The sequence below is a fragment of the Delphinus delphis genome, chromosome 21, assembly GCF_949987515.2.
Source record: "Delphinus delphis chromosome 21, mDelDel1.2, whole genome shotgun sequence".
NCBI classification, from domain to species: Eukaryota; Metazoa; Chordata; class Mammalia; order Artiodactyla; family Delphinidae; genus Delphinus; species Delphinus delphis.
In genome coordinates this window covers 22,155,686-22,182,754 of record NC_082703.1, presented here as the reverse complement: position 1 = coordinate 22,182,754, position 27,069 = coordinate 22,155,686, and the positions used below count along the sequence as shown (strand labels likewise).

The 27,069-nt window shown below is 43.1% G+C and overlaps 2 protein-coding genes across 4 annotated transcripts in view; one reads left to right on the top strand and one right to left on the bottom strand.

Moving 5' to 3' along the window:
* CFAP97 (cilia and flagella associated protein 97) overlaps nucleotides 1–5,430 on the bottom strand; it is a 35,628-nt gene extending 30,198 nt beyond the window's left edge. Inside the window, exon 1 of one of the 2 annotated variants that reach the window (XM_060001145.1) lies at nucleotides 5,195–5,430. The gene's annotated coding sequence lies outside the window, so the exon portion shown is untranslated. The remainder of the gene's footprint in view (nucleotides 1–5,194) is intronic. The other variant, XM_060001146.1, reaches the window with a different exon arrangement.
* Nucleotides 5,431–14,142: 8,712 nt separating this feature from the next.
* Nucleotides 14,143–27,069, top strand: part of SNX25 (sorting nexin 25) — a 108,610-nt gene continuing 95,683 nt past the window's right edge. For both annotated transcript variants that reach the window (XM_060001144.1, XM_060001143.1), the window contains exon 1: nucleotides 14,143–14,646. In XM_060001144.1, coding sequence (XP_059857127.1) covers nucleotides 14,281–14,646 — 366 coding nt within the window. In that variant the 5' untranslated portion in view covers nucleotides 14,143–14,280. The remainder of the gene's footprint in view (nucleotides 14,647–27,069) is intronic.

The following is a 27,069-nucleotide window of genomic DNA, read 5'->3' as shown; positions in this document are numbered from 1 at the left end:
CAACTTTTAAACACTTAAGGGAATCTGATTAAATCAGTAAGTTTAGACTTAGGTTTACAAAAAACATCTAAGTACTTAGGTTTCCTTTGTGAGATCTATAAGTGTGTCTTGTTAGCTGTTTGAGGTACTTAAGAAAATCAAATATACTAAAATTGTAATCGTGCCATTAATTAAGCAGGTTTGCAAATGGTATAAGTATTCAGGAAAATTTAAGCTAAATGAAGATAAATTAAGAGAGGATTAAGTACAAGTGAGTTTTAAAATTCTAACACATTATTATATTTAAACTGAAATAAGATGTAAGTAGATTTTAAAGATTTCAGAGAAATTAGACTAAAACTTATAATATTTATTGTATTTAATAAATATTAAATACAAGAAATATTATTTCCCGCAGCATGGATTAATGCCCTCTTTATGTTTTAAAATTCAAATCAACAGAAGGAAGCCTCCTCCCCAAAGGATTTACATATGTTAAAAAAAAGAAAAATTCAAACAAGTACATTTTAAAGATCTAATTGGCTTTATTGAACAATTCATGAATCAGGCAGCATCCCATCCAGAGAGTAGAGGGGAGCTCCAAAGGGCTACAGAAAGGGAAAGGTTTTTAAAGGCAAGACAAGGAACTCATATATAAAAAAGACTATTTCAGGCTTAGGTAACCTACCCATGGGGGACGAAAGGGGTCTGTGTGGCAGTTTACCTCATCTCCCTTTGGGGGATGGACAGGGCCCTGTGACAGATTACCTCACTGGTGCTGACCAGAACATTTCTGACTGACCGGTTAAGACTACATTTCTGGGGGAGGTTGAAGCTTCAAGTAGGTTAGGTATGAAGCCCCAGTTTGGTGGGGCGGCCCAGCAGACGTGACTCCATCTGGAGCCTGTAGTTTTCTTTTTAACAACTCCCCCGTTTTGATCAGACTCAGCTTAAATGAGAGATGTGATTAAAATCTAAGGCATTAGCACCACTCTCAGCTACTGCTCTGAAGTTCTCAAAGTTTGCTGTTCCTTTGTGTGGCATCCAGAGGTTATGATGCTTTTGCTTAACCCATGTGATATTCACAGGTCACAGCTTCAGGCTCAATCTTTAAGTCAGTCGTTTTCTTCTTTACTTTTCTGACGTTCAGTCTTAGGGAGATCATTTCCTTGATGGTTAGTGGCTGTGACTGTGCATTACAGCATTTCTTTTAATACAGAAAAAAACTTGAATATAGGAATATTATGAATCCATTAAAATAATTATTTAAATCAGGGGTCAGCAAACTACTGTGCCTGGGCTAAATGCAGCCCACCATTTGTTTCGTAAATAATGTTTTATTGGGATACAGCCCCACTTACAGGTTTAGGAACTGTCTCTGACAGCTTTCCCACTACACCTGCAGAGTTAAGTAGCTGTGACCAATACCATAGGGCCCACAAAGCCTAAAATATTTACCAACTGATCCCTTTAATGAAAAATTTTGTGGACACCTGATTTAGGTGCTATTATCAGCATGAAAAATGCATAATACAAAATTGTTATCCATCTTGGGTTAATAATACAATTTAGACATTTAAACAAAAACTAGGGGAAAAAAGAACAAAAATGAAGGGCTGAAAAATCAACAATCCCGCTGCATTTTTAGTATTTCCATTACTGTTATTGTAATAGTGTTCATGCAATAAACTAAGCAAGTAAGTGATGACAGGGAGTCTGCACAGTGAAAGAGAACAAATTGAGCCAGACACTCAGGCTCAAAACTTGGTTCTGATGCTTCCCAGTTGTGTGTTCCTGGGCACAAGTACAAGGATGTTCATCACAGCCCTGTCTGTCACAGCACTGACTTAGAAAAAACTCAATGTCTAGTAAGAGGAAAATGGATAAGCAAAATGTTGTATATGATATATTATATATCAGTCAAAAAGGATAAGCTGAGATCTACAAAAGTTATGTTTACCAAGAGAAAAGAATTAAATGAATGACAATACAATTATGAAAAACAACACACACACACAAAACAAAACTAAATTCTCAAGGGCACAAACACATAAATAAAATTCTACAGCATGGGCTGGGAGGACATACACTAAACATCTAAGAGTATGAGCCTATAAGCGGAGGGAGGAATGAGGCTGGGAAAGTGGACAAAGGAGAAAAGTTAAGAACCTGGGCAGAGGCGCAGAGGCCTGTGATTACGGGTCATCACAGACCTAAAGAGTACGACTGATCGTTATCAATCCAATTCTGCCCACCTGAGTTCAAAAAGAAAAACAACAAATCAAATCAGCTGCTGAATGATGGGCAGCTCTTATTAACATTGTCATTAAATTCTCCCCAAAGTCAGCCTTTTTTGTAAGGTAATTCACCCTTTAATCCAAAATGTCAAGGGCTGGAATAAAAGAGCTGTGGTTAATGTTTTTCCCATGGTTAAGACTGCCTTTAGGACTCAAGAATTTTTTTTACAAGGTTCTTAAAATTTTAAAAGCGAATGGTTTCATAGCACAGCCCAGAGCACAAATTTCCTAGCCAGTTTAAAAAACAAATCTTTTAAAAAGCTAATCATCCAAATCATTCCAACTTCCACCCCTCTGCAAAACTTGTTTACATTTCTATGGAAATAAAATTACTAACATAACTAAGTCTCACTTGTACTAGTGCTGTTATTCTACTACTACTAATAGCCGGAAGTATTGAGTATTTACATGTTAGCATCATTCTAAGTGCATTACAAGTATTAACTCATTGAATCTCTACAATAACTGTAAGAGATTTCATCACTCCCATTTGGCAGAGAGGAAGCTGAAGCAGACCAAGAACTTGCCCGAAGCCATAGAGCTAAGAAGCGGCACAGCCAAGATTCTAAAGCAGGCTGTCTTGAGGACCATGCTACTAACCACTGTTCTACTCTGCTTCAAAATATGGTCCTTCCAAAAGGCTAGGAACTGAGACTTCCTTTTTTGAACTTTAAAACACATTGTTGTGATATCTATTATTTATTTGATGGTAAACAGTGGGCAAGATAAGAAGACCTTCCCCTCACAGGGATTTTTAAGGGAAATGGGACTTGTTTAGCAATAGAGCTTTAGAAACAGTTCTTTGCAAAAAAGGGTGGTCTGTACAGTTAAAATTAGATACATATGTCAGTGTTTGCCACACATTTTACTAGATATATTTGCTGTGTAGCAGTTTTCCTCTAACAAAGTAATCTGGAACAAATTTCATTGCCATTGCAAATTAAATAAACCAGTCACCTTAGGTAAATTGTTAACCTAGGTAATAAGAATTCAGAACTTTGAATCAACTTGTGACTCTCTATCCCAAGCTGAGCTTGGGACCCAACCCCCTTTCCAAAGAGAGTAATGAATTCCAAAGGTATTTCTGGCAAGGAGAGTGACATTTCTGGAAGTCATTAAACCTGGAGTAGCAACATACAGTGTAGGACAACTTGAATTACATTCTACTTGGTCAAACCACTGGGTTAGCCAAAAAGCTCGTTCAGGTTTTTCCGCAACATCTTTTTGAATGAAGCACTTAGCCCTGGGTGCGCTATGGTGAAGAGTCTAGAACTGAAGTTATGATTAATTGGTTATCAGACCAAGGGCTCATAGGAATAAAAGAAATGACTAAGAGAAAGGGTGTGTTCAGATACTTGAAGGACTGTGATATGAAACAGACTTGAGAGCTATTATTTGTAGCTCCAGAGGTAGAACTTGCATCAACAGATGGAGTGCATACGAAAGCTGTTCTGAGTTTAACATTAGAATTGCTGAAAAATGGAATGGGCTGCCTTCTAAAATTAGGAGCCGTAAGTCACTAGATAATGTTGGAGCGAAGACCGGATGGCCATTTGCTGGGATGTTGCAGAGGGAATTTATAAATTTGGAGGCTATGACCTTTCCCAGCCCTAACATGAACTAGGTCTAAATCCCAAAGTCTAACCGTAAGCCAAATGATTACAGATCCTTCTTTGAAATCCCTGTTTCTCAAAGTTGTTTCCTGCCTTTCCTGTCTTACCAGACTGGGAACTCCTGGTATCTTGCTAATCTTTATATCCTAGTGCCTAAAGTAGGACCTGACAAATACTAGACATTCAAAGAATGTTTATCTGATGAAGGAGTTTGGAGTTAGGAGATTTAAGGCTGGGCCCTAGTTCTGCTCTTTGCTAGCCAGTTATGTAAGCACAACAATCACCTCTTTCACCTGAGCTAGTTTCCTACAGCTGTCCCTCATTCCCCGCCCCTCACACACAAGGGAATCAACTATCCCCTTATCTGCATTTATAAGGTTCCTGTAGTCCCCAGTAGGTGTAAGCATCTGTCTCCCTAAGGGGTCACAGTTCACGAGACGGGTGCATAGCCCATTGCCTGGGAGACTTTTCAGGTTTAAGTTTAGGTTCATAACATCCAACAGACCGGTTATTGTAAGGACTTAAACATTCAGGTGATTTAATTAACGGAAAAATTATCCAACTGTCCCGCTAAGCAATCCTTTTGATAACATTCACTTCAAAGTGAGATTCAAATCAAATGACAGTTCATCAGGCTGCAATAACCCTGCTCGTGCTCAATGAGGACAAATACTTGCCAAAGGTGCCCGGGAATCACTTGGACACACAATTTGTACAGCCCCTGCAGAACCAGCAATAGAAATACTGATGCTTTCACGTTCCATCAGGAAAACACACAAATAGGAATCTGGCATTTTTAACTGCCATTTTGATACTATGACATTACATTTCTGTAGTTTTGACATATGATTTGGTCCAAAGAAGGTAACCGATTGGGTACACGAAAATCTCGGGCCAAAGTAAACACCTGTATTCCAGGAACTCTGGTTCTTTACACGACCCCCTCCTGATCTCGCTAGGTAGCGGATAATAACTGACATCCCCCTCCCGCCTCAGGGGTCAGGGTCAAGTCCCCGGAGGTGGGCGGCTGTGCCCTGAGCCGGGATCCCGGTCACGACCACGTCTTAAATTCACGGCCGACCCCGATCCCCAAGCCACCCGCGAACGCGCCCCAGGGCAGGCCGGGCCGTCCCACCGCGGCCGGCTGGGGTTGCGGGCCCCGTGGTCCCGCCGGCCCAGACGCCTCCGCGGTGGTTACACCCGCCGTGCGAGGGTCTGCCCGTGCCGCAGAGGAGGCGGGGCGCAGGGCTCGGGGCCCGGCCGGCCCGCCTTCCTAACCTCCCGCGCCGGCTTCCGCATACCGACCCTGCGTGCTCGCCGAGGCCTGGGCTCCGGAGACGAAAAAGTATCCTGAACGGGGGGCGGGGGCTCTGCGAGGGGAGGAAGGGTCGCCCGCGCGCCGCTCACCTGGGAACCGCGACCACCGCAGCAGCCCAGCGCCGCCCGCGGCGTTCCGGCCTCGCGCACGCGCACGCGCTCCCGCAGCCCCGGCGGCGGCTCGAGCTTCCGGAGGCGGAGAGAGCGGAACTGGAAAAGAGGTCGCAAGGGTACGCGGCGAGTCCCGTGGGAACGGGGCGGTGCCAGAGGCCCCGCGCGGCGCCGTTCCTCGCGGCGGGCGTCACAGAGTGCGGCGGGCCGGCCCCGCTCCGGCTGGCGGGGGGCGCGAGGCCTGCCCGACGACCCTCCTCTCGAATGACAAGGGACGCGGGAAGAGAGTGATCTCCGCGCCCTCGGCTGCCCGGTGCCCCGCCAGGGTGTTACTGCTGCTGCCTCTCGGCTGTTAACCGCAGTGCGGGTGGACCTAGTTGTTGCAGTGGCTGATGTCATGGGGAAAGCTGCTTTAATTATCTTGTACCCGAACAGCAGCAATGATAATAAATACGAAGGCGGCTGTGCCTGTGATTATTTCTATCAGCAAAGTTCAGTTCAAAGAATTAGTTAGCTTTATGGGCCAGGGGCTGGTAACACATTAGAAAGTCCTCTGACTACTGGTAAATGAGATGGGTAGTTAAAACAATCTAGGAGGGGCTCCCCTGGTGGCACAGTAGTTGAGAATCTGCCTGCCAACGCAGGGGACACGGGTTAGAGCCCTGGTCTGGGAAGATTCCACATGCCACGGAGCAACTAGGCCCGTGAGCCACAACTGCTGAGCCTGCGCGTTTGGAGCCTGTGCTCCGCAACAACAAAGGCCCGCGCACTGTGATGAAGAGTGGCCCCCGGTCTCTGCAACTAGAGAAATCCCTGGCACGGAAACGAAGACCCAACACAGCCAAAAATAAATTAATTAAAAAAAATAACAACAATCTAAGAAAAATGATTTCTGTCCAATGTATTGAAGGCAGCAATTTTTCGCTTTTGAACTTGCAGGCACATAGTAGGTACGGTAGAACAATGGTGCCCCGTAGATGCCCACCTCCTATTCCCAAACCTGTGAATATGATGCTTTACATGGCAAAAGGGACTTTGTGATTAAGGATCTTCAGATAGGAAAATCAACCTAGGTTATCCCAGGTGAGCTCAATGTAATCACAAGTGTCCTTATAAGAGTGGAGGCAAGAAATTCGGGGTCAGTAATAAAAGACATGGCACTAGAAGCAAGAGGTTGTAATACACAGCATGGTGACTATAGTTAATACCCTCTTGTATATTTGATAGTAGCTGAAAAAATAGATCTTAAAAGGTTTCATCTTAAGGAAAAGAAATTTGTATATATGTGAGGTAATCAATGTTAACAAGACTTGCAGTGATCATTTCGTAATATGTACATAAATCATTTTGTTGTACACCTTAATGTTATATGTCAATTATACCTCAATAAAACTGGGTTAAAAATTTTTTGTTTTAAAAAAGAAGCAGCAAGAGGTTGGAGTAAGGGGCCGTGAGCCAAGAGTTGAAGGCACATCTGGAAGCTGACAAAAGGAAGAAAGGGGATTCTCCCCTTGAAGCCTCCAGAAGAAATGCAGCCCAGCCCATACCTTGATTTTAGATTTTGACCTCCAGAAAGGTAAGAGAATAAATTTGTGTTGTTTTAAACCGCTAAGTTTGTAGTAATTTGTTACGGCAGCAACAGGAAATTAATACAATAGGTACCCAATATTTTTTACATGAAAGTATAGGGAAAGGAACTGTTTAGCCATATCCTAGGGAGTCTCATTAAGGAATTGGCTCTATTTTTGTTCTTCATTATGCATTTTGTACTTACTGGTCGTAACTACCAACAAGCACAGAGAATCATTTCTCTGTCGTTTTAGGAGGCTAAAAGGAAGGATTTCACTTAATTTTGCTTGAAAAAACTATGCTGACACCATTTTCCAGGGATGGTTGTCCACCCTGTGGTCAGAAGTTTATTATACAAAGGAGTTGAATAGCCATTTCTCCAAAGAAGATGGCCAATAAGCACATGGAAAGGTGTTCAAGCATTAATCATTAGGGAAATGAAAATTAAAACCATGAGATATCACCTCACACACATTGGGATGGCTATTAAAACAAAACAAACAGAAAATAACAAGGGTTGGCAAAGATGGGGAGAGATAGGAACCCTTGTGCATTGTTCCTGGGAATTTAAAATGGTGTTGCTGCTGTGGAAAACTATGGCAGTTCCTCAAAAAATTGAACACAGAATTACCATCTGACCTAGCAATTTCACTTCTGGATATATACCCAGAAGAATTGAAAGCAGAGTCTCAAACAGATATTTATACACCCATATTCAGAGCAGCATTATTCACAATAATGCTTCCAAAGGATGGAAGCAACCCAAATGTCCATCAACAGATGACTGGATAAACAAATGTCCATCAACAGATGACTGGATAAATGTGGTATATACAAGTAATGAAATATTCAGCCATAAAAAGTAACGAAATTCTGACACATGCTACAATATGGATGAACCTTGAAAACGTTACACTAAATGAAAGAAGCTAGACATGAAAGGACAAATATTGTATGATTCCACTTACATGAGGTACCTAAAATAGGCAAGTCATAGCAACAGAAATTAGGGTCGAAATTCCCAAGGGAAGAAGGGAATGGGGGAGTTATTGTTTAATGGGTACAGAGTTTCAGTACGCAATGACAAAAATATTCTGGAGATGGATAGTGGTGATGTTGTGCAACAATGTGAAAGCATTAATGCCACTGAATTATATTAAAAATGACTAAAATTGTAAATTTTGTGTATATTTTACCATGATAAAAAATAAGATTATTACATCTCAAGCTTTAATTTTGGCTCTTTTCTGTGCTATGAATTTGTAAGTTTTGCCCTTTCCCTGATTTTCTTTTCCTGAAGGAGCATCTATATTGAATGAATGAACCAATGAACTATATTGTAAATAAGCTCCTTCATGACAGAGATTTTATTTGCTTTGTTCCTCTTCATAGTTCATATGAGGTCATCAACTCATAGGTGAAAAAAGGTCTTTCCCCAGATTCACTGAATCTGGACTCTTTTGTCAGAAAAGATGTAAATATTGTCCCTCCTGTCCTTTTTAAAAATTGTTCCTCACTTATTTGTAAACCTCCCGAAACAATTAAATAGAAGAAATTCAGAAAGCAAAATGACTTAGATTCCCAGGAAAGGTAACATTTGAAATTTCCTTAACTCCCACAAAGCAGAAATAGCTCGCCTCTTGTCACCCTAGAACTCGGTAATACCTTTCTTATAATATGTATTACATTACTTTATGCCTCCCTTCCCCACCCCCTTTTTCCTCCCCCCACCCCAATTAGACTGTGAGCTCTTCAAGGACAGAGACCGTATTTTATACTACTTTCTAGCAAAGCCCCTGGCTAATATTTTTGGACTGAGTGAGAGAATGACTAGAAGTCACGTACTGCCTTCCAGAAGTTTACAATCTATTTCCCTGGCAGTCCAATGCAAGGGGTGGGGTTTGGATCCCTGGTCAGGGAACTAAGATCCCACATGCCGTGTGGTGTGGCCAGGAAAAAAGCCAAATGAATACCATTATTATTGTATTAGTTTTGTAAGGACATTTTCATGTAATGTAGAAAGCAGTTTGTTTTGTCCTTTGACATTACTTTTAACTATTGTATTTGAAGGATAGCATAATGAAGGAGAATCCTATAATTTAGGTCCTACCACCAACTAGCTGTGTGATTTTGGGCAAGTCATGTAACTTCTTTGAACCTCAGTTCCCTCATCTGCAAAATGGGATTTTAATATTTAACTCTATATTCCTTTATAGAGTTGTAGTGAGAAACATGTTTTAAAAAGGATTTCTGAAAGTTAAAGTTCCTGTTCAAATATGAAATATTTTTATTACTGTTATTTTGTCTGTTCAATTATTCTAGATATATTTTCCTAGAAGGATAACATTTATTCATTGAAAAATATGTAAATTAAGGGCCTACTCTGTGCCAACCCCTGTTCTGAACTGTGATTAATTCTCTAATACTAATTTTTACTTCCCCAAAATATGTTCTCTTTCCTATAGCAAATAAATGACAAATCAGAGACACTGGCTTCTTTTAGGTAGTGTATAAAAGCTTTATATAGGGCTTCCCTGGTGGCGCAGTGGTTGAGAGTCCGCCTGCTGATGCAGGGGACGCGGGTTCATGCCCCAGTCTGGGAAGATCCCACATGCCGCGGAGCGGCTGGGCCTGTGGGCCATGGCCTCTGAGCCTGCGCGTCCGGAGCCTGTGCTCCGCAGTGGGAGAGGCCACAACAGTGAGAGGCCTGTGTACCGCAAAAAAAAAAAAAAAAAAAAAAACTTTATATAATCTTAAATGCATAGCATTAATCTTAAACTATTCAAGATCCTTTCCTAACTTATGCAAGTACGTGTAATAATTGTGCACTGCCTACTTTATATTTTATTCTACTCATGACAAATATGAAACAGCATATAAGTCAGTTCAAAGTTTTTCAGCGTGCATATATTTTGGAGAAATTAGATAAAAAGTAAACAATTTATTTTCTTTCTCTATAATCTGCTGTCCAATAATACTGGATATCCAAATCTGAATGAGCTTAGAATTTTCTTTTATGCTTTGTGTTTCATAGCTTGAAAATGTTAGGGTAAAATAAGGCTAACGGCTACATCACCAAACTTCCAGCTGACATAGTTGTACACTGCCTCCTATGTCCCTATCCTTATCCAGGCTCTTTTCTCTATCTCATAGGTAGGTGGACGCAGATTATGAACAAGAACAGGAACAAGAAATGTGAACTTTAACATGTTTGAGGGATAAGTCCTTAGATGCTACTGATTTTGGTGACCAGCTGGATGATCCAACAAAAACTGATGAGTGTATTCTGTCAAAGTAAATTGTGATGGGTTGTTAAAGTAATGGAACCAATGAATTACACTTCCCAACGTTTAACTCCACACGTAGGCCCCCTCTCCTATTTAACTCCTGGTTGGGCCATATGATTTGCTTTGGCCAATGGGATGTAAGCAAACATAACACAAGTGAAAGCTTAAAAAGAACTTGTAGTATATATCACATCTCTGAGATTGTCATGTGAAGAAGCCCAAGCTACCTCTTGGAGGATAAGAACACAGGGAGCAGAGACGAGCCATCTCAATGGAGGCTCCATAGTCCAAGCAGCCCCAGCTTATGCACCAGGAGATCACAGCGTTGTTAGTGACCCAGGCAAGAACAGAACTAACTGCCCAATGACCCCAGCCCAATTGCTGACCTACAAAATCATAAGCAAATAAAATGGTTTTTATTTGGTGGTAGTTTGTTATACAACAGTAGATAATTGACATACTCTATTTCCCTAAATTTCAGGTCAAAACTTAAGTAAATTGAAATTATCCTTTTTTGTGTGTGATCTACCCTCGTCAATTCTTTATCTTGATACCAGCTAATTTAGTTTACAATACTTTCCTTTGTAATTCTCTTTCTCTTTGAAGATTAATACAAAGACACTTCTGCCTGAAAGTTTCCCAATATGAATAATTTTACTTACTAATAAGGAGCCTCACTCAGCATAATTTATATATCTGTGTTCTAAAATTTTGTTCAGATTCACCTTCTTCTTCGAAATGTTGTATATGTTTCCTTTAAGCTTTAACAGTCCACTATTTTTTTAATAAATTTATTTTAGTTATTTAATTTATTTTTTTGGCTGCATTGCATCTTCGTTGCTGCTCGCGGGCTTTCTCTAGTTGCTGTGAGCAGGGGCCACTCCTTGTTGCGGTGCGTGGGCTTCTCATTGCGGTGGCGTCTCTTGTTGCAGAGCATGGGCTCCAGGCGTGCAGGCTCAGTGGTTGTGGCTCGCGGGCCCTAGAGCGCAGGCTCGGTAGTTGTGGTGCACGGGCTTAGTTGCTCTGTGGCATGTGGGATCTTCCCGGACCAGGGCTCGAACCCGTGTCCCCTGCATTGGCAGGCAGATTCTTAACCACTGCACCACCAGGGAAGCCCTACTATTTGTTTTTAAAGTATTTTATAGTTTTTTCACTTTTATTTTTTGAAGTTTGACCATACTTATATCTGTATTTTCTGTAAATCACACTCTGCTTGAAAGTTACAGAAAAGAGAGGTTAACGGACCTGTTAGGGTCTTGCACTGAATCAGTAGGAGAAACTATAATGATACCTAGGTCTTTTGATTCATGTTAATACCTATTCACAATTTTATCCAAAGTGGTCAAAGGCAAATACTGTGGTTTTCTCTCTAATCCTGTGGTTACCTTCAAGGAGAGCCAGGGGGTTTAAGGAGAAATATACTAAATAGTGAAGGGGAAGGTGCATCACATATTTTGACAGAGATTGGGTGTTGTCTACCTATTTACACTATCTAATATTTTAAATGTCAAATTTTCACTTAATTTGTCCTTATAATATCCCAGTGAGTTCAGACAAACACCATTCCCATCTTACATAAGAGAATAATGAAGATAGCCTGTGGAGCATTTAATTATAACCTGTCAGAATATGCTGGCCATAAGGAATATAAATAAGGCATCTCTACTTAATTTGGTCTTTAACTTAGACCTGGTAGGACTCAACACCGACTTCTGGGAGGGAACACCGGATTCTAATTTAATACCTGACTTCTCCCTCAATACCTCCTGATCCCGGGCACTCCCTTGTATATCGTACCACCTCTCAGTGTTCCTCAGACCTTGCACAGTGTAGAAACCCAACTACTACTTGTTAAGTAAATTTTTTGTTTTTTTAAGTAAATGTTTGAATTGTCAATGCTGACTTAGCAAATACGACATATACTTTAAGGAAGTTTTCTGACCACGAATGTACATTTCTCCAGATCTGCATTCCTGGCAACAATATACAGGTGTGTTGGAAAGATCATGGTCTTAAGAGTTACAGACCAGGGCTCTCAATAAAAGATAGTTTCCCCTTTACTGATTGTGGTTTTACTGACTTTAGTGATTATTATAAATCACTTTGCACTTGTCAGGGGGCTGGCTAAGATACGAGCCATACTCACAAAGCAACAAAACTAAACACTTTTAAAAGCATGGAATACAGGTACTAAGCTCATGGATTTAAACCCTGTTTTTTCTCCTTTGGAATAAGGGATGACGAAACGAGATAGAGTTTTTACGCCTGCGTGTCCGGAGCCTGTGCTCCGCAGCGAGAGAGGCCACAACAGTGAGAGGCCCGCGTACCACAAAAAAACATAAAAAAACAAAAAAACAAAAAAAACCCAATAAACTTAAAAAAAAATGACAAATGTGAACATATTTATTTTTATATAGGTACATAAAATAATTCATTTCTATGCTGTTTTGTTAGGGCTTAATATTAGGGATAATTTTTTTTAGACCTCCTACTTCATCTCCCACTTGAAATCCATGCCATTCCAGGAAAATTTATTACAATGATGTGAATACATGGGTGGGCTGTTTATGTCTATGGACACTGGTATTTCTTCTTTTGATTAATAACCTCTTCGATAATACTTTGTTTTAAAAGAATAAATATCCACTAAATAGTTTACTTTGTATGAATGTTATATATTTTTCCTCTGTTGAAACGACAGATATTGCTTATAGAAAAACCCAGTATAGTCACAGTATTTGAAAATATATTTTAATGCTTACTTTTCCTAACTATGTCTCCTGGGAAGCAGGATATAACTCAATTTATTAGGAAACAATAGCGCTTTTAAACTGTTGAAATTCTTCATGACTGCTGCATGGAGAGAGTTCTGGGCTTTTGCTTTTTAATGTTTCCCGTATCCTTCTCGGCTTCTCTCATCTGTTTACCTCTCTTTCCCTTTCTTCCCCTTTCTATTGTTGATTTGCCCTCTCTATCACCCCCTTTTAAATTATCATTAACGTCTTTAGAATTCCTTTATTCATTAAAGATACATCTGCTGCTTTGCTGGCGTTCATAATTTCTAGTATTTCGCATGTTGGCATCTTCTCAGTAAGCATTATCTGTATATTAACGCTGGGACCATGATAGGAGAAGAAAATATGTACTCTCAAAATTATCTGGACTACTTTCACTTGCGTGGGTAGTAGCATTTGTACTGAATCGTCGGCGACAAAAATACAGGGACTTGGAGCCAGTGACTATGGCAGCTGTGCACACCCTCTGGCACCAGGCAGACTTTTTTGGGCCTTTCCGTAAGTAGGAATTGCAGGCTTCATCTACTGCTCCACATTTGTCTGATTCCGTTCCTGAGGCGGCTGCGTGGGAAAGGGAAGGTTGTTAGGAGAACTGTGTTAAAAGTGAGGATCAGGAACGGTTGCCTATTTAAATAGCAGGTGCAAACGGCGCAGAAATTTTGCGGGCTGTAAGCATGCGAGGAGGTTACTTGTCAGTGATGCGCGGGGAGAGGATTAAGGGATCACCTGAGCTCGAGAATTACAAACGCTTCTAACACCTGCAGCAAAAATGTCCATCAACAGACGGTATGCTGGGGGAGGGGCGGGGAGGAGCGCAGGAAGGCAGTTTTCGCCGGGATTGGTGGCGCCCCTTCCCCGCTGGGCAGCGGCGAGTCGGACCCCGCCCCCGCACCGCGGGTGGGCGGCCGGGCGGGGCGGGGCCGGGCACCTCCCAGCAGTCGCTCAGCCGGCCGCTGTGGTTCTCCGCCCCCTTCTGACACGCACTCCACGGCCGCCCCCGCCCCCGTCCCCGCCCCCACCCGGCCGGCTCGAGTCCCAGCCGGGTCCGGCTACCTGGGCACGCCCGGCCGGGCTGCTGAGGGCCCGGCGCCGCGTGGCGGCGCTGAGGGGTCGCCGAGAAGAGCTCCGCGGCGTCTGTTGGAGCCGTTCCCTCGTTGGGCCGCCGGCGAGGGCATGAGCGCGGACTCCCTCTGCCTCCAGAGCGGCGGGAGCGGCGAGGGGAGGAGGCGCCGCTTGGAGGCCACCGTCCAGGGCAGCGCCGGGGGAGAGCAGGGCGGGAGATGTGCCTGTCCTTAGCGGCCCAGGAAGCAGCATGCACCCCGAGGCCACCGACAGCAGCGGCGCCGGCCTCACGGAAGCCCCGGGCGAGCGGCGGCCGGATTCCCGGGAGGACGCGGCAGCCCCCGGGGGCCCTGGCGGCGGGAGCTGGCGGGCGCCGGTGGCCGTGGCCGCCCTCGCCGCCGTGCCCCTCTGCTTCCTGGGGCCCGGCTGCTGGGAAGCGGGAAGCGCGGGGCCGGGCACCGTCCTGCTCAGGCTCAGCCTGTACCTGGGCTGCGCTGCGGCCGCCTTCTTGCTGGGGACCTTGTTCTCTCTGGTCTGCCGGAGCCCGCGAGCTCCGCCGCCCGACTTCGCTGCCGCCTGGAGACGGCTGGCCGCGGCCGCCCGCCGCCCGCCGGAGGTGAGTACGGGTCTCCCCGCCGCAGCCGCCGCCGCCGCCGCCGCAGCCGCCGCGCGCGTCCGCCCGCAGCCTCGCCCGGCCCGCCCGCTTCCGGCGCCCGCCGCCAGCTCCGGGAGGGCCGGGGGTCGCGGCGGGCCCGTCTTCTCGGCCCGGCTCGGCGGACGCCCGAGGGAAACGGGGCTTGGGGTGGGCCGGCCCGGCGGGGAGACGCTCGCGTCCCCTCGGCCCCCGCGCGGGGCGGGCTCCGGGCTCCGTGGGTTTGCCGAGATGCACGTTAGTAGGCGATGTAGTTGCTCGACACCATCCTCATTTCCAGCCTCGGTAGTTGAACAATCCTTCCAGACCTTCGCTGTGGCTCTGCAGCTAGCGAGTGGGAGCGAGGGGAGCGCGGCGGTCGCTGTACGCAGGCGCTGCTCCCTGGGCTGGTCATTACCTTGGGTTCCGATAACCGTTCCCTGTCGGGATGACTTTATGCCCTGTTACAGACGAGGAAGCTTGACGCAGAGGGGCTGACTTGGCTTAGGTCACCCACCCGGTACCTCATGCCCAAGCCTGGGTACACTTTTTACCACGCTGTCCTGTCTTCCACCATGTTAAGTATCGCAGTTTCAGTGATTAGGAAGGGGATGCCCGAAATCACTGTACTTTGCGTCAAAAGGAAGGCTATCATCAGTGAGGTGTGGCGATATAGTAAAGAACGGTGGTTATATAGGGAATATAGGGAAGGACAGTATTTTAAATGAGCTCTTCGCTTCCTTAGTGCCAAACCACTGCTTCCCCTACCTCCCAGCATCCGTCTCACCGCCCTATAAAAGAAACTTTATTCTGTCGTAGCTTGACTCTTCCTGCTTGACTGAATGATACTGTCATTAAACTGAAATTGACCAAGAACTCTGGGGTAAGGGAAATAACAGTGGCTCAACTTCCTAAGAATATTTGTTGGAAGTGTCATTACCCCCTGAGTTTTGTGTTTGCTTATGATATGACCTGCTTACTTTTTTGTGAAAATCATCACACTCTTAACCAAAAGTACCGTTTCCTCAGTGTGTCAGTTCCGAATGCAGAGCTGAGATAATGGCTGAAGGGTTGTAGGTAAAAGAGTGGGGCATCCTCACTGTGTAAGCTGAGCAGCAATTCAATATAGTAAGGAACAGGAACTTCTGTTTTCATAAGTAGTCTCAAATTACGTAGTTGTGTTTATTTCTCTTAAAAACCTTCACTCAGCTGTCCATTTTTTCATATCTAATTTAGCAAGACTTGGTGAGTAGGTGTATTTTTCCTCTTGCTTCTTCTCTACAATGATAAAAAAAATAAAGATCCCAAGATTTTACTAGTTGGTTTATCGATCTGTGAATGACGTTAGAATTCTTTAGAGTATTGTAAGACGTTGTAATTCATTCAGGACGTATTTATTGAGTATTTTATGCCAGCCAGGTATTATTTTGGAAGCTGGGGTTGAATCAACAAGGGAAAAGCCCTGCTTTCTGGAGACTGTATTCTTATGGGGGAATCAGGCAATAAATAAATGGAGTTACTTTTGGGTAGTGGTAAATGCTTATGAAACCAAAAGTAACTAAGAGTCAAAGTGATTAAGAGTGCCTGATATGTGAGGGCAGGAAGTTTAGATGGTGGGGTCAGGGTCAAAGCTGTAGGATTGCAGCTCACTCTGAGGACTTGGAAGCCTCATGTTGTGGGTTACCTCCCCTTTTCCTGGAAAATACATCCCCTCAAACCTCCCAACTCACTTGTACCTCTGGTAAAACTTGGGTTATCATCCGGGAAGGTGCTTTAGTAGAGGAAGCAGAGAAAATACTACATTAAAGGTGACAGAAAATGAAGCAGCATATGTAATCTCTCATGTATACTACCCGAAGATTTCAGGCAGTAGAAGAGGTGAAGTATGATTTAAGGAAAGTAGATTATTGGTCATTTCTTTTTGAATTCAGATTTCTACAATGTTAAATAAGAAAATAAGTACACTAGGATGTTTACTTTCTAGGTTGTGTTACTTAGAATTGAAATGCATGTTATTCACATAAAATTATATATATATATTTATAGTACCAGTCAGTTTACTCAAGCCTTTTGTTGTGCTGTATTTCCAATAATTTATGCTTAAGATTTTAAAACAATGTTCTTTATGAATGGAAGCATAAGCATGTGGTGTAGTATAAACTGTCCTTTCTGTGGTGGTAGGAGCTGGACCACACCGGTCATCTAACACAGGTGGAGGGGAGGCTGTTTTGGAGTGAACCAAATGGTGCCTCTTACAATACAGTGACTACTTCACTACAGAAGTTTTGATTCAGCATTAAGAAAAGAATCCTCATTTGTTCTTACATATTTTGGGTTCTTCTAGTGTCAGCTAGACGTGTCAGACACGGGGATCTATCCTATCTGTCCATCTTTCCTTCCTTCTCTTTCCTTTTTTTTTTTTTCCTTCTTGGCTTCCTTCTATAGAGGAAAGAAAATACATACACTATTAAAAGCAGGCAACCAGAGAAGCCTAAACTAAAAGGGAAAAGGTGTTTTCATGTCTAGGAGTGTTCAAATGCTCCTGCATGCTTCACAAGGTAGTTATTGGCTGTCAACTCTATGCGGTTAGGACTCATGACTGACATCTTTTGTGAGTGTTTGCTGATGATAATGAAGAAAATTATGTCAGTGTGCGGTCACTAACTCTGTGCTTTCCCCCTTAAGTTAATCTAATACTTACTGGGCGTCTCTTATGTGCAAGGATTTTGATTTTACTTGGCTGGGAATCACTATTGATTAAAGTGGTAAAACTAAATTTTCATCTGGGGTAGAAATAACATCCAGTGGTATATCCAGTGATCATTAACTCTGTGCTTTCCCCCTTCAGTCAATCTAATATTTACTGGGTGTCTCTTACGTGCAAGGATTTTGTTTTTACTTGGCTGGGAATCACTATTGATTAAAGTGGTAAAACTAAATTTCCATCTTGGGTAGAAATAACATCCAGTGGTATATTCAGATGGCAAAAACTTGTGTAAGGTCAGAAAGGTTGATGGTAAAGTCTTGACAGTTGCTACCTGGGCCCCACTTTAGAAACACTTGGGCTTTTTGTAGGCCAGCCGACTGGAGCTGTGATGCCATGGGGCTGGCTTGCTCCTGGGCAGCAGCTGCTAGCCCGCCTTTGCTGAGTACGCTGCCAGAGTGTGGTGTTCCGAGTCCAAGGTCGTAGTTTGGTCTTGTGCCAGGCCAGTTAACTCATGCGGACCAAGAGCCTTAGATTCACTAGCCACAGTTACTTGACCCTAGCACATGATCTAACCCAAGGCAGCACCAAGAAGAATATGGGAATAGTGAATCAGTAGTTCAGAAAACTTACTTTCATTCCTGGACCAGCAGGATCTAAGTGCATCTTCATAGAATGGAAAAAAGGGAAATAATTTCTTACATTTTGGCGATAGGAATAAGAGGGAATAACTTCTTTAAATGTCAATCATGGGCTTCCCTGGTGGCGCAGTGGTTAAGAATCCGCCTGCCAATGCAGGAGACACGGGTTCGAGCCCTGGTCTGAGAAGAGCCCACATGCCGCGGAGCAACTAAGCCCGTGCGCCACGACTACTGAGCCTGCGCTCTGGAGCCCACGTGCCACAGCTACAGAAGCCCGCGTGCCTAGAGCCTGTGCTCCACAACAAGAGAAACTACCTCAATGAGAAGCCTGTGCATCTCAACAAAGAGTAACACCTGCTCACGGCAACTAGAGAAAGCCCGTGCGCAGCAATGAAGACCCAACCCAGCCAAAAATAAATAAGATAAATAAATTTTAAAAAGTCAATCATTCACATAATAATTATGGATTTTTCTCTTTTACATTGTAGTTTATTAGATACTTCTTGATTTACATCCCATTAAGTTAAAAAATAAGCAGTTAACTAATGAGGATTGGAGGGCTGATGCAAGAAAGTCCACAAGTCAGGCGATTAGTAGCATATGGGAAACTGCGGTCCATTGCTATGTGAAGAAAACATTAAAGACTTTTCTAAGTTTAGACAGATAGCAAAGTTCAAGAAGTTCATCAAATCTCTTACATTTACTGAAGATCTGGTGCATATCTGCTTTTCTGATCTCGTGAGATCAGTTTTGGCCTAGTTAGTTGCTGAGTGTCAGTGCCAGGCACATAAGTAAGTTCTCTGTAGATGGATTTTTGTCCTGAATGAATGGATTATTGTTTGAGATGAGAACAGACTTGAGAATCCAACTGACATTTTTAGATTTGAAGTTTCAACCACAGTTCCCTAGAGAAGGGATCATAGTCTTGCAGTAGGTGTCACTAAGAGCTTCGCTAATTGCTTTCTGTTAAGTGCATGGCAGTGTTTTTAGTGTTGGGGAGGAATCAAAGGTGAACAGACTCTCCCTGTTCCCATCCTCTCAGGCTGAGTAGATTAGACTGATAGGGAAGACTGGAGGGGAGAGCAGATGTTTATAGAGACAGTAAAAACATTCACACAGCAACCCATGGTGCCACTTGGCTTGGGTAGGACTTCTAGAATCCCTAAATGAGTTCTTTTACCAATACAAAAGTGCTTTTGAGTAAAACAAACTTGATTTAGTTACTCGAGGGAAAAAGGAAAAGAAACAAGACTTAGGGAGACTATACACAGCCTCTTTGTGACTTCCCTTTATTATGCTAATGTGATAAACTAATCCTCAGTAATTTGATAGTGGATAGTGGCATAATACACTTACTGTCTTCAGAATATTTGATTGTATTTTGACTGGGGGATTTAAGTCATGGTGGCTACTGGGAAAAATGTTTTTGAGGAAGTTGGCTTTTGAGACCCCCTTAAATCTACCTAACTCTGTAGTGTAAGGTTTGTTTGCCTTAAATTCATTCAAATCATAATTTTTAAATTTAACTTTTTATGCAGGTTATACAATCACATGGCTTTAATAAAAACACATATAACAAGATATGCAGTGGAAAAAAGATCTCCCTTCCTTATAGGCAGCCATTATTAACAGTTGATTATTCTTCCAAATGTATATTATGTATATACAAGCAAATACAAATATGTACTCAAAAACGGGAGCTTTTGATACCTATAATCTCTTGATATATAAACAGTGATTACACATAAAGGAAAATTATTTTCTGTATCTTTATTATGAAGGAACTATTTCTAAGGGTTAGTAAACATAAGTTATATATGAATAGTGATAACTTCAAAGTAGGAAGCTACAATACACGATTAAACCTGAACATAAAAAAAATGCTCATCAAAACTAGCAAATGTATTCTAAGAAATGATGTGTGTGTTTTTGAATTTAGCAAAACTGTCTGAAGGCGGCAATATATATTTTCACAATTTGTACAAAACCAAAACAAACCCAGCAAATCGTTTTAGAGACGGAGTACATGTACTTTTTGGGTTTTGAGTTGCCGGCGAGTGTATGAGATGAATCCTCAGAGGTAGGATTGCAGAGGTAGTTTGGGCCAGGCTGTGGAAGTCCTCAGCTGGGAGAGTAGGGTTGGATTATAGTCTGTAGTTGGGGCAGGTACTCACACTTTCTGAGCTCTGGAGTGTAGCATCAGAGCTGGGCTTTAGAAATGTTAAATGGAAATGTGATTGGGAGGGACTCAGGAGAAACACTGATCAGTTGCATTGATAAAAAGTGAGAGTTAATGAAGTTGTGTGAATGGAGTCTGGAGGCGAAAAGTCAAGATTGAGTGAGACGGTTCTTTCATGTTAATTATCAGTAGTTATTACAGATTGGTTCAAGAATCTTTTCTAGAGTATCTTAACATTCCCTCTAAATAAAAAATTCAAGCCCCAAACCAAAGGGTCCTACTGTTTATTCACAAATGTGAAGACCAAAGTCTCCAAGCTTGAGTGGTCTGCTTGGAGCCTAAATTCTGGTCATTCCCAGGAAGCTTATTTCTAACTCCCTTGAATCTTAAGCTGCTTTTGCTTTGGCAACATGCTACGATGTCACCTTAGTAATTGAATGTTGCCTTCTTAAAAATATCTTAGGTTTCATTTCCTAACCTTATCATTTTGGGGGTAGGAAGTGCCCTAGATTCCTTAGAATGTATGAACCCTGTGCAGTCAGAATAGTGCACACAATTGTACTTAAAAAAAGGTGACTCAGCAAGTTTGGTGCTGAGGGCTTAGGCTTTAGAAAAGGAAGTGTCTGTAGAAGGCTGTTAGTATTAAAATGATGGCATACCAACTTGCCCTTTTTTTTTTTTGCAGCTTTGCTTTTGAAAGACTTGCAAACTTGGAACTTGTATTTTTACCAACTTCACTGTTAGGTCACTTTCTAAATGAGGGTTGGTTGTTTGGGTGGAGATGACATGACAGGGGTAGATAGGCAGCCCTTCTCAGGGACTCTGCTGGGTACCCTGGGGGGCCAGGGCTTGGGTTCAGTTACTCACTCCTACACCCTCCTTTAGTCCTGGGGTGTGTTATTTAGTTTCTCTAAGCACAGTGGAGCTTTCCAGAAAGCCCAGTGGGGTTTGGTTGCATTTTGGTGGGCTTTTCAGCTCAGATGCTGCTTTGGGAGAATGCAGTTAGGAGAGTGAGCTCTGCCAGTCTGTCCCCAGGGCTGGCCCATGCTTATCAGTGACTCTAGGCACTGGCCAGTCCTGGTACATTTGTCAGTCAGCCTGGGGTTTCCATGTATGAACGCCATGAGCTGGATGTAGAGGAAAATGAATATGGTAACTCCAAGTAAAATGCCTCCGAGGCCAAAGGGGAAACCGGAATGAATAGTACATTTTTAGAATAAGACCCTGGAACTTGTTTAGGTCACTAAGATCTGTTTAGTAAGCTTTCATTTTAGTGTAGAATACACTTCTTGGAAAGTTGGATGCATTTTTAACAAATACTCATTTCTAAAGTTACCTGAATTTCTGTAGTTCTCACCCACCTTGTATGTGTGAGTGAGTTTACATTAATAGCAGTAACTCAAATCGTCTAGGGTTTGCTCCTGTCGCCTCATGCAGGACCGCATCCCGCAGCTCTCCCCTCATTTCTGCCAGCCCACAGGCAGTATTTATGTGTTTATGAATATGTTCACTTATGTTCTTCCATTCCTGGTGCCTGAAAAACATTTGAGAGAGCCTTCTTTCTGTCACCCGTGCCAGTCTGTGAAAAAGCACATTTCTTCTTGGGCTACTGCTGTCTCAGGCCCCTAAAAGTGGATATCCAGGTGTGCTTGGTCCTTCTGTTTTGTTTTTGTTTTTCTCCTGAGCCAAAGCCGCTTTATGTGCTTTTTGGAAGTTGAGAATGTAGCCTTGTTTCTTTCACTCGGGTATACTTAAAATTTTTTCTTTTTTACCGTGTAATAGAAGCTGAGGAGCTTACGTCTTTGTTTGCATCTCCTGTGAAGACAGCCCCATCCCTTTTGTCTGTCTCCTTTCTGTACCTGGCTCAGAGCAGCCCCTGGGGTCAAGCTCGGGCTCTCTCTCCTAGCTCCAGAGCTTTCTCTGTCTCCAACCTTGAGCGGCTACACGCAAGGCACCTCCCAAAGGCCTCTTCCTCGTATACAAATATACTCCAACAAATATACACCTGAGGGCCATGTGCAAAGCCTGCCAACTTGTTAGGCGTGGAATTAACACCTTAAACATCCCAGAAATTGTGACGTTTTTCCTGAGTCACAGTTGTTAATCTCATATTCCTTCTGATTTTTTTTTTTCCCATTTCACTAAACCTTTCTGAGATTGCAACCCCTAGATTAGCTCAGGAGGTTGCTTTGTTTTCTAGATTTGAATTTTGATCATCCTTGAGATCCCATTTTTGGAAGTATCTCACTCTTAGGCGGGCTTCCCTGGGGACCCCTGCAATAACCATCTCTACACGGAGTCGAGATTTCCTCCTCAGGCTTAGACTCACTTATTCAACTGCTTAACTTGACCTTTCCACGTGGTACCCTCAGTGGTGCCTGAAACTCAACAGGTCCAAGGCCCCATCTGTCTTGTGATCAGTGTCTCCGTCCCTCTCCCATTGCTCCTTGCGTCAGTGACTAAGCACCTCTGAAAGTCCTGCAGCCAGAAGCCCGAGTCCTTCCTGACCTCTCCTTCTCCTTCCTCCCCACCTGTAGTCCATCCTCCAGACCTGTCTCCTTACCTCTTGAGTATCTTACGTCGATCCACTTGTTTCCATCTCTCCTGCTTGGTCCCAGCTGCCATCATGTGCCTCCTAGGTGACTGCAGTAGCCCCTCAGTTCATCTCTCTGCCTCCCTGTCGGCTCCTCCAATTCCTTCTCTTAAAAATGCACACCCAGTCCAATCCCTCTTCTGCAGCAGTTTTAATTAAGAGCCGTCAGCTTCCTGTTCTTGCCAGCTCTCCAGCCTGGTCTCCTGTCATAATTACCTTCACTTCTCATGCTCTATCCTCAGCCCTCAAAGTGCCAACCTTGCTCTTTGGATGGCAACATTGAACATCGCTTGCTCTGCCTGGAGCCCCGCTGCGCCCTTACCTGGCTAACTTCTCCTCAGTGCTCAGCCATCACTTTTGCAGAGAGGCTCATATATTCTTGTGGCACCGTAGACCTTTTCTTCATTGTACTTAGCACAGTTGTGATTTTATACTTGGACGTTTCCTTGTCCATCTTTCTCATTAACCCTTGAACTCCATGAAGGCAGAAACTCCCCGCTGTGTCTTTAACACCTAGCATGATTAAGTAGGTAAGCAATAAATATGTCTTGAGTGACTGAATCCCTGGGGATCAGTAGAGCATAGGCATAAAGAGAATGGTTCTGGAGTCAGCCAGTTATTTGAATTTGAACCTGGCTCTGCTTTAATAACCCTGTGACAGTGGGCACTTAAGATTCCTAAGCCCCAGTCTCCTTATCTGAAAAGTGGAGATAGTAAATACCTTAAGAGGTTGTTTGGAACAATGTGATAGTATTTGAAAATATAAATACTAATATTTGTAAAAGTGCTTTGAATTAGAAGGTGTTAAATGGTAGATGTTACACTTTCACCTTTTTAAAAAAACTTTTCTATAAGAATAAAGATGCAGCTTCAGAAAAATTACACAAAATAAACATATAGTTGGATGAGTGATTATAAAGACAATACCCTTGTAACTTCCAGAGGCCCCAGAAGCCCCCCTGTATCTCCACCCCAATGGCATTCCCTTCCCTTCCACCTAAGTAACGCCATCTTGACTCTATAATAATCACGTCCTTACGTGTTGTTACAGTTTTATCAGTCAACCGTGCATCTGTGGACATTATGGTTTAGTCTTGCCCATTTGAAAAAATTAAGTCTTCCCAGTATCCTTTTCTTTTCCCTATGGGTTATCTGTTGAAGAACCTGGAGCAGTTGTCCTGTAGTGTCCTATAGTCTGGATTTTGCTGGCTGCATATGAATGATACAGCTCAGCTTGTTCCTTCCTCCTTTGTCTGTCCTGCAAATTGACACTGGACCCAGAGGCCTGATCAGACTTGTGTTTGACCCCTTTGGCAGGACTGTAGGTGGTGGTGTGACCTTTCATCGGGAGGCACATAATATCTGGCTGTCTTTCATTTTGTCATGTTAGTAGCTGTTGATCCTCAATACCTGGATCTATTAATTTTTGGGGGGTGACAAATAGGGATGTTTTAATTCTGTCATTTGTCTTATTTATTGGTTTGAATATTTTTTTAAAAGAGACATTTTTCCATCATCTACTATTTGGTTGCACAGTGGTACAGTTCCTATAGAAAAGCAGGATAAATGCTAGATTCTTTCCCATTATCAGTTTTCCAAGATAATGAGTTGGTTCCCCATCATCCTCTGAAGGTGACCAATTAGTTATGTGTTTAAAAAAATATTGTGAACTCATGGATTTGAATGTATTTGGTGGGTTTCAATTAATTGTAATTATTATCTTTTTTGAAGCTTAGGCAGTCCCATCTCTGCCCAGTGGGAACCTTTTCAAGTTGGCTCCTGAGTCCTTTTGATATGACCCTACTAAGTCTGAGAGTTTTCTTGCTATCTGGTATAATAAGATATTTCAGGTTCATTTTGAGCATTTTCTGCTCACACCTGGAATTAGCCATTTCTCCACAAAGAGCCCTGATTTCTTTTAAGGGAAAATAGTATTTCATGAACTCATTCTGTTTCAGTTCTAAGCAGCACAGCCAGACTCAGAGCCAACTGTTGGGACTTCACCTGCTCATTTGTTTGTAGGGTGACCAGTTGTCCTGGTTTGCTCAGAACTGTCTTGGTTTTAGCACTGAAAGCCCTGTGCCCCTGAGAGAGTGGGGGACTCATTCTAGGTGTTAGGGAGGCTCATAGCTGTTGGTTTGGTCATTGTGTCTTGGCCTTCTCTGTGGAGAGGTTGGAAGAAATATGTATGAGATCTGTCTTTTGCAGAGAATAATCACTCAGTAGTTAGATTTATATACTCTATGTCTTCTTCAAGACAGGTAACACTTAGTTTGAACAGTGCTTTGCAATCGTCTTTGCCATTCGCTTATGATAGCCTATAAATTGACATTGTTTATGGGTTCAGGAAAATGGTTTCTATGGCCTCAGTTTGATTCATTTTACTCTAACCCATGGCTGTGAATACAGTGGACCAATAAATGCACTACAGGAGTCATAATGTGAATGTCATAAAGTGAATGCCTTAGTAATTGCTATAGCTAAACTTAATATTTATTGCATTTACTGTATGCAGGTGCATATACGCATTACCCAGTTAAATTTTTATATCTTCCACGTGAGGTAGGGACTGTTAATCTCATTTTACAGATGGGAAAACTGAGGTTTAGAGAGGCTAAATCATGTGCCTGGAGCAAGTGGAAGAACTAAAACAAACCCAGGTCTTTCTTATTTTGGAGCCTCTGTAGTTAACCATTTTATTACCATTTTAATTATTAAACATTAGTTTGGTCTAATTTAAAACCTGATTCACGTTTTAAAAAACTTGGGAATCTTTGGGCTGGTTCTAGGATCTGTTTAGGAATTAGTGTCACGTTAGAGGTCTCAGAATGATGTCACAGCTGCCCTTTCTGTGCTCATGGCAGTCATTGCTAATCAGGTAAGGCAGCTTTTTTTCCCCCCCCCCCCGAGTCTGGATGAAGCCTCAGAATCCTTTTCAACATAGCATTCCAGGCAGCCACTAAAATTTTACTAGAGTTGAGATATAATGTGAGACCCACCTGCCATTCTGAGTGAGAACCTCGTAGAACGGCAGTGAAGCCTCTGGGGTCCCATGGCACTTTTTCTGTGCTACTCTGCTGTCACTATACTGTATCGTAACAGTCAGTCATACATTCTTTTCATCTGTTCTAGGAAAAATCAGTTTTCTACGCTATGATCCATAAACACTTAATTTCAGAGATGCTTTTAGGTATACTGCAAAAACAGAAGAGGCAGGATGAGAGGCTTGCGGGGGTTGGGGGGAGTCGCATAAATTTGAGAAACCAAGTTCTTGAAGCTTTACACTGTGTATTGCTATGCTAATGTTGTGAGAAATCCTAGTAAATGAACCTGTTTAGCTGTTTTTTAACCCAGTGTTTTCTAAACATGACTTATACCTGTATCCCTACTTTTTTTTTTTTTAAGCAACAAGGAGTTTTATTACCTTAAGAAATGATACATAACCCAGAGGTAGGGCAGGCTCCACGTGGGAATATCCAGCCTCAGCACCATCTCTGTATCTTTCTTAGCTCTGCCCTCCCCGTGGGTGCACCTGACGCCCTGGCTAGTGGCTAGATGGCTGCAGGCATTTCAGGCACCATAGCCACACAGGATGAGATCTAGATGGGGAAAGGCCCTTTTGGAACAAGGAAAGTGTTCTTAGAAATGAAGTGGCAGTGTTCCCTTCGTGTCTCTTTGGCAAGGTTTGGGCGGGTACCCGCCTGTATGGAATTGTTGGCTGCGGGAGGGGACCATGATGCTGTGACTGGCCTAGCCAGCCCTTTAAGGAGGAAGGAAGCAGTGGAGTCCAAACAATGAATGTTTCGCTTCATAGCCAAGGTTTTCAGGATAGGAGGATGCTCTCTTTTTAGCCTTTCACACCTTCACTTACTCCTCACTTTAACCAAGCTTCTCGCTGTTCCTGAATTTACCTTTATGGGGTGTACGTGTTGCACCATGGGCCCCTGGGAAGACCTCTGCCCCCATTTCTGCACATTCAGTTCTTGTTGTTAAAGACCTAGTTCAAGCTCTTCCATCCGGTCAACTCTACCACGCTCTTCAGTTCTGCCCAATAAACATTTGTGGAGGGAGGAGAGGGAAAAGTCAGGTGAATTCCAGGTTTCTGACTTGGGTGGCTGAATGGACATGGTCCACGTGGGCAGGTTTGGGATGGTGGAAGGTGAGGAGGTAAGTTTTGACCATGCGGATTTTGAGATGCCTGTGGTTATGTTCAGCCTGCACGTAGGCTTGCAGCTCTGCCATTAGAGGGAGAGATCGGGGGAACAAGTCTGGTGGGGGTCAGTGTGCACGT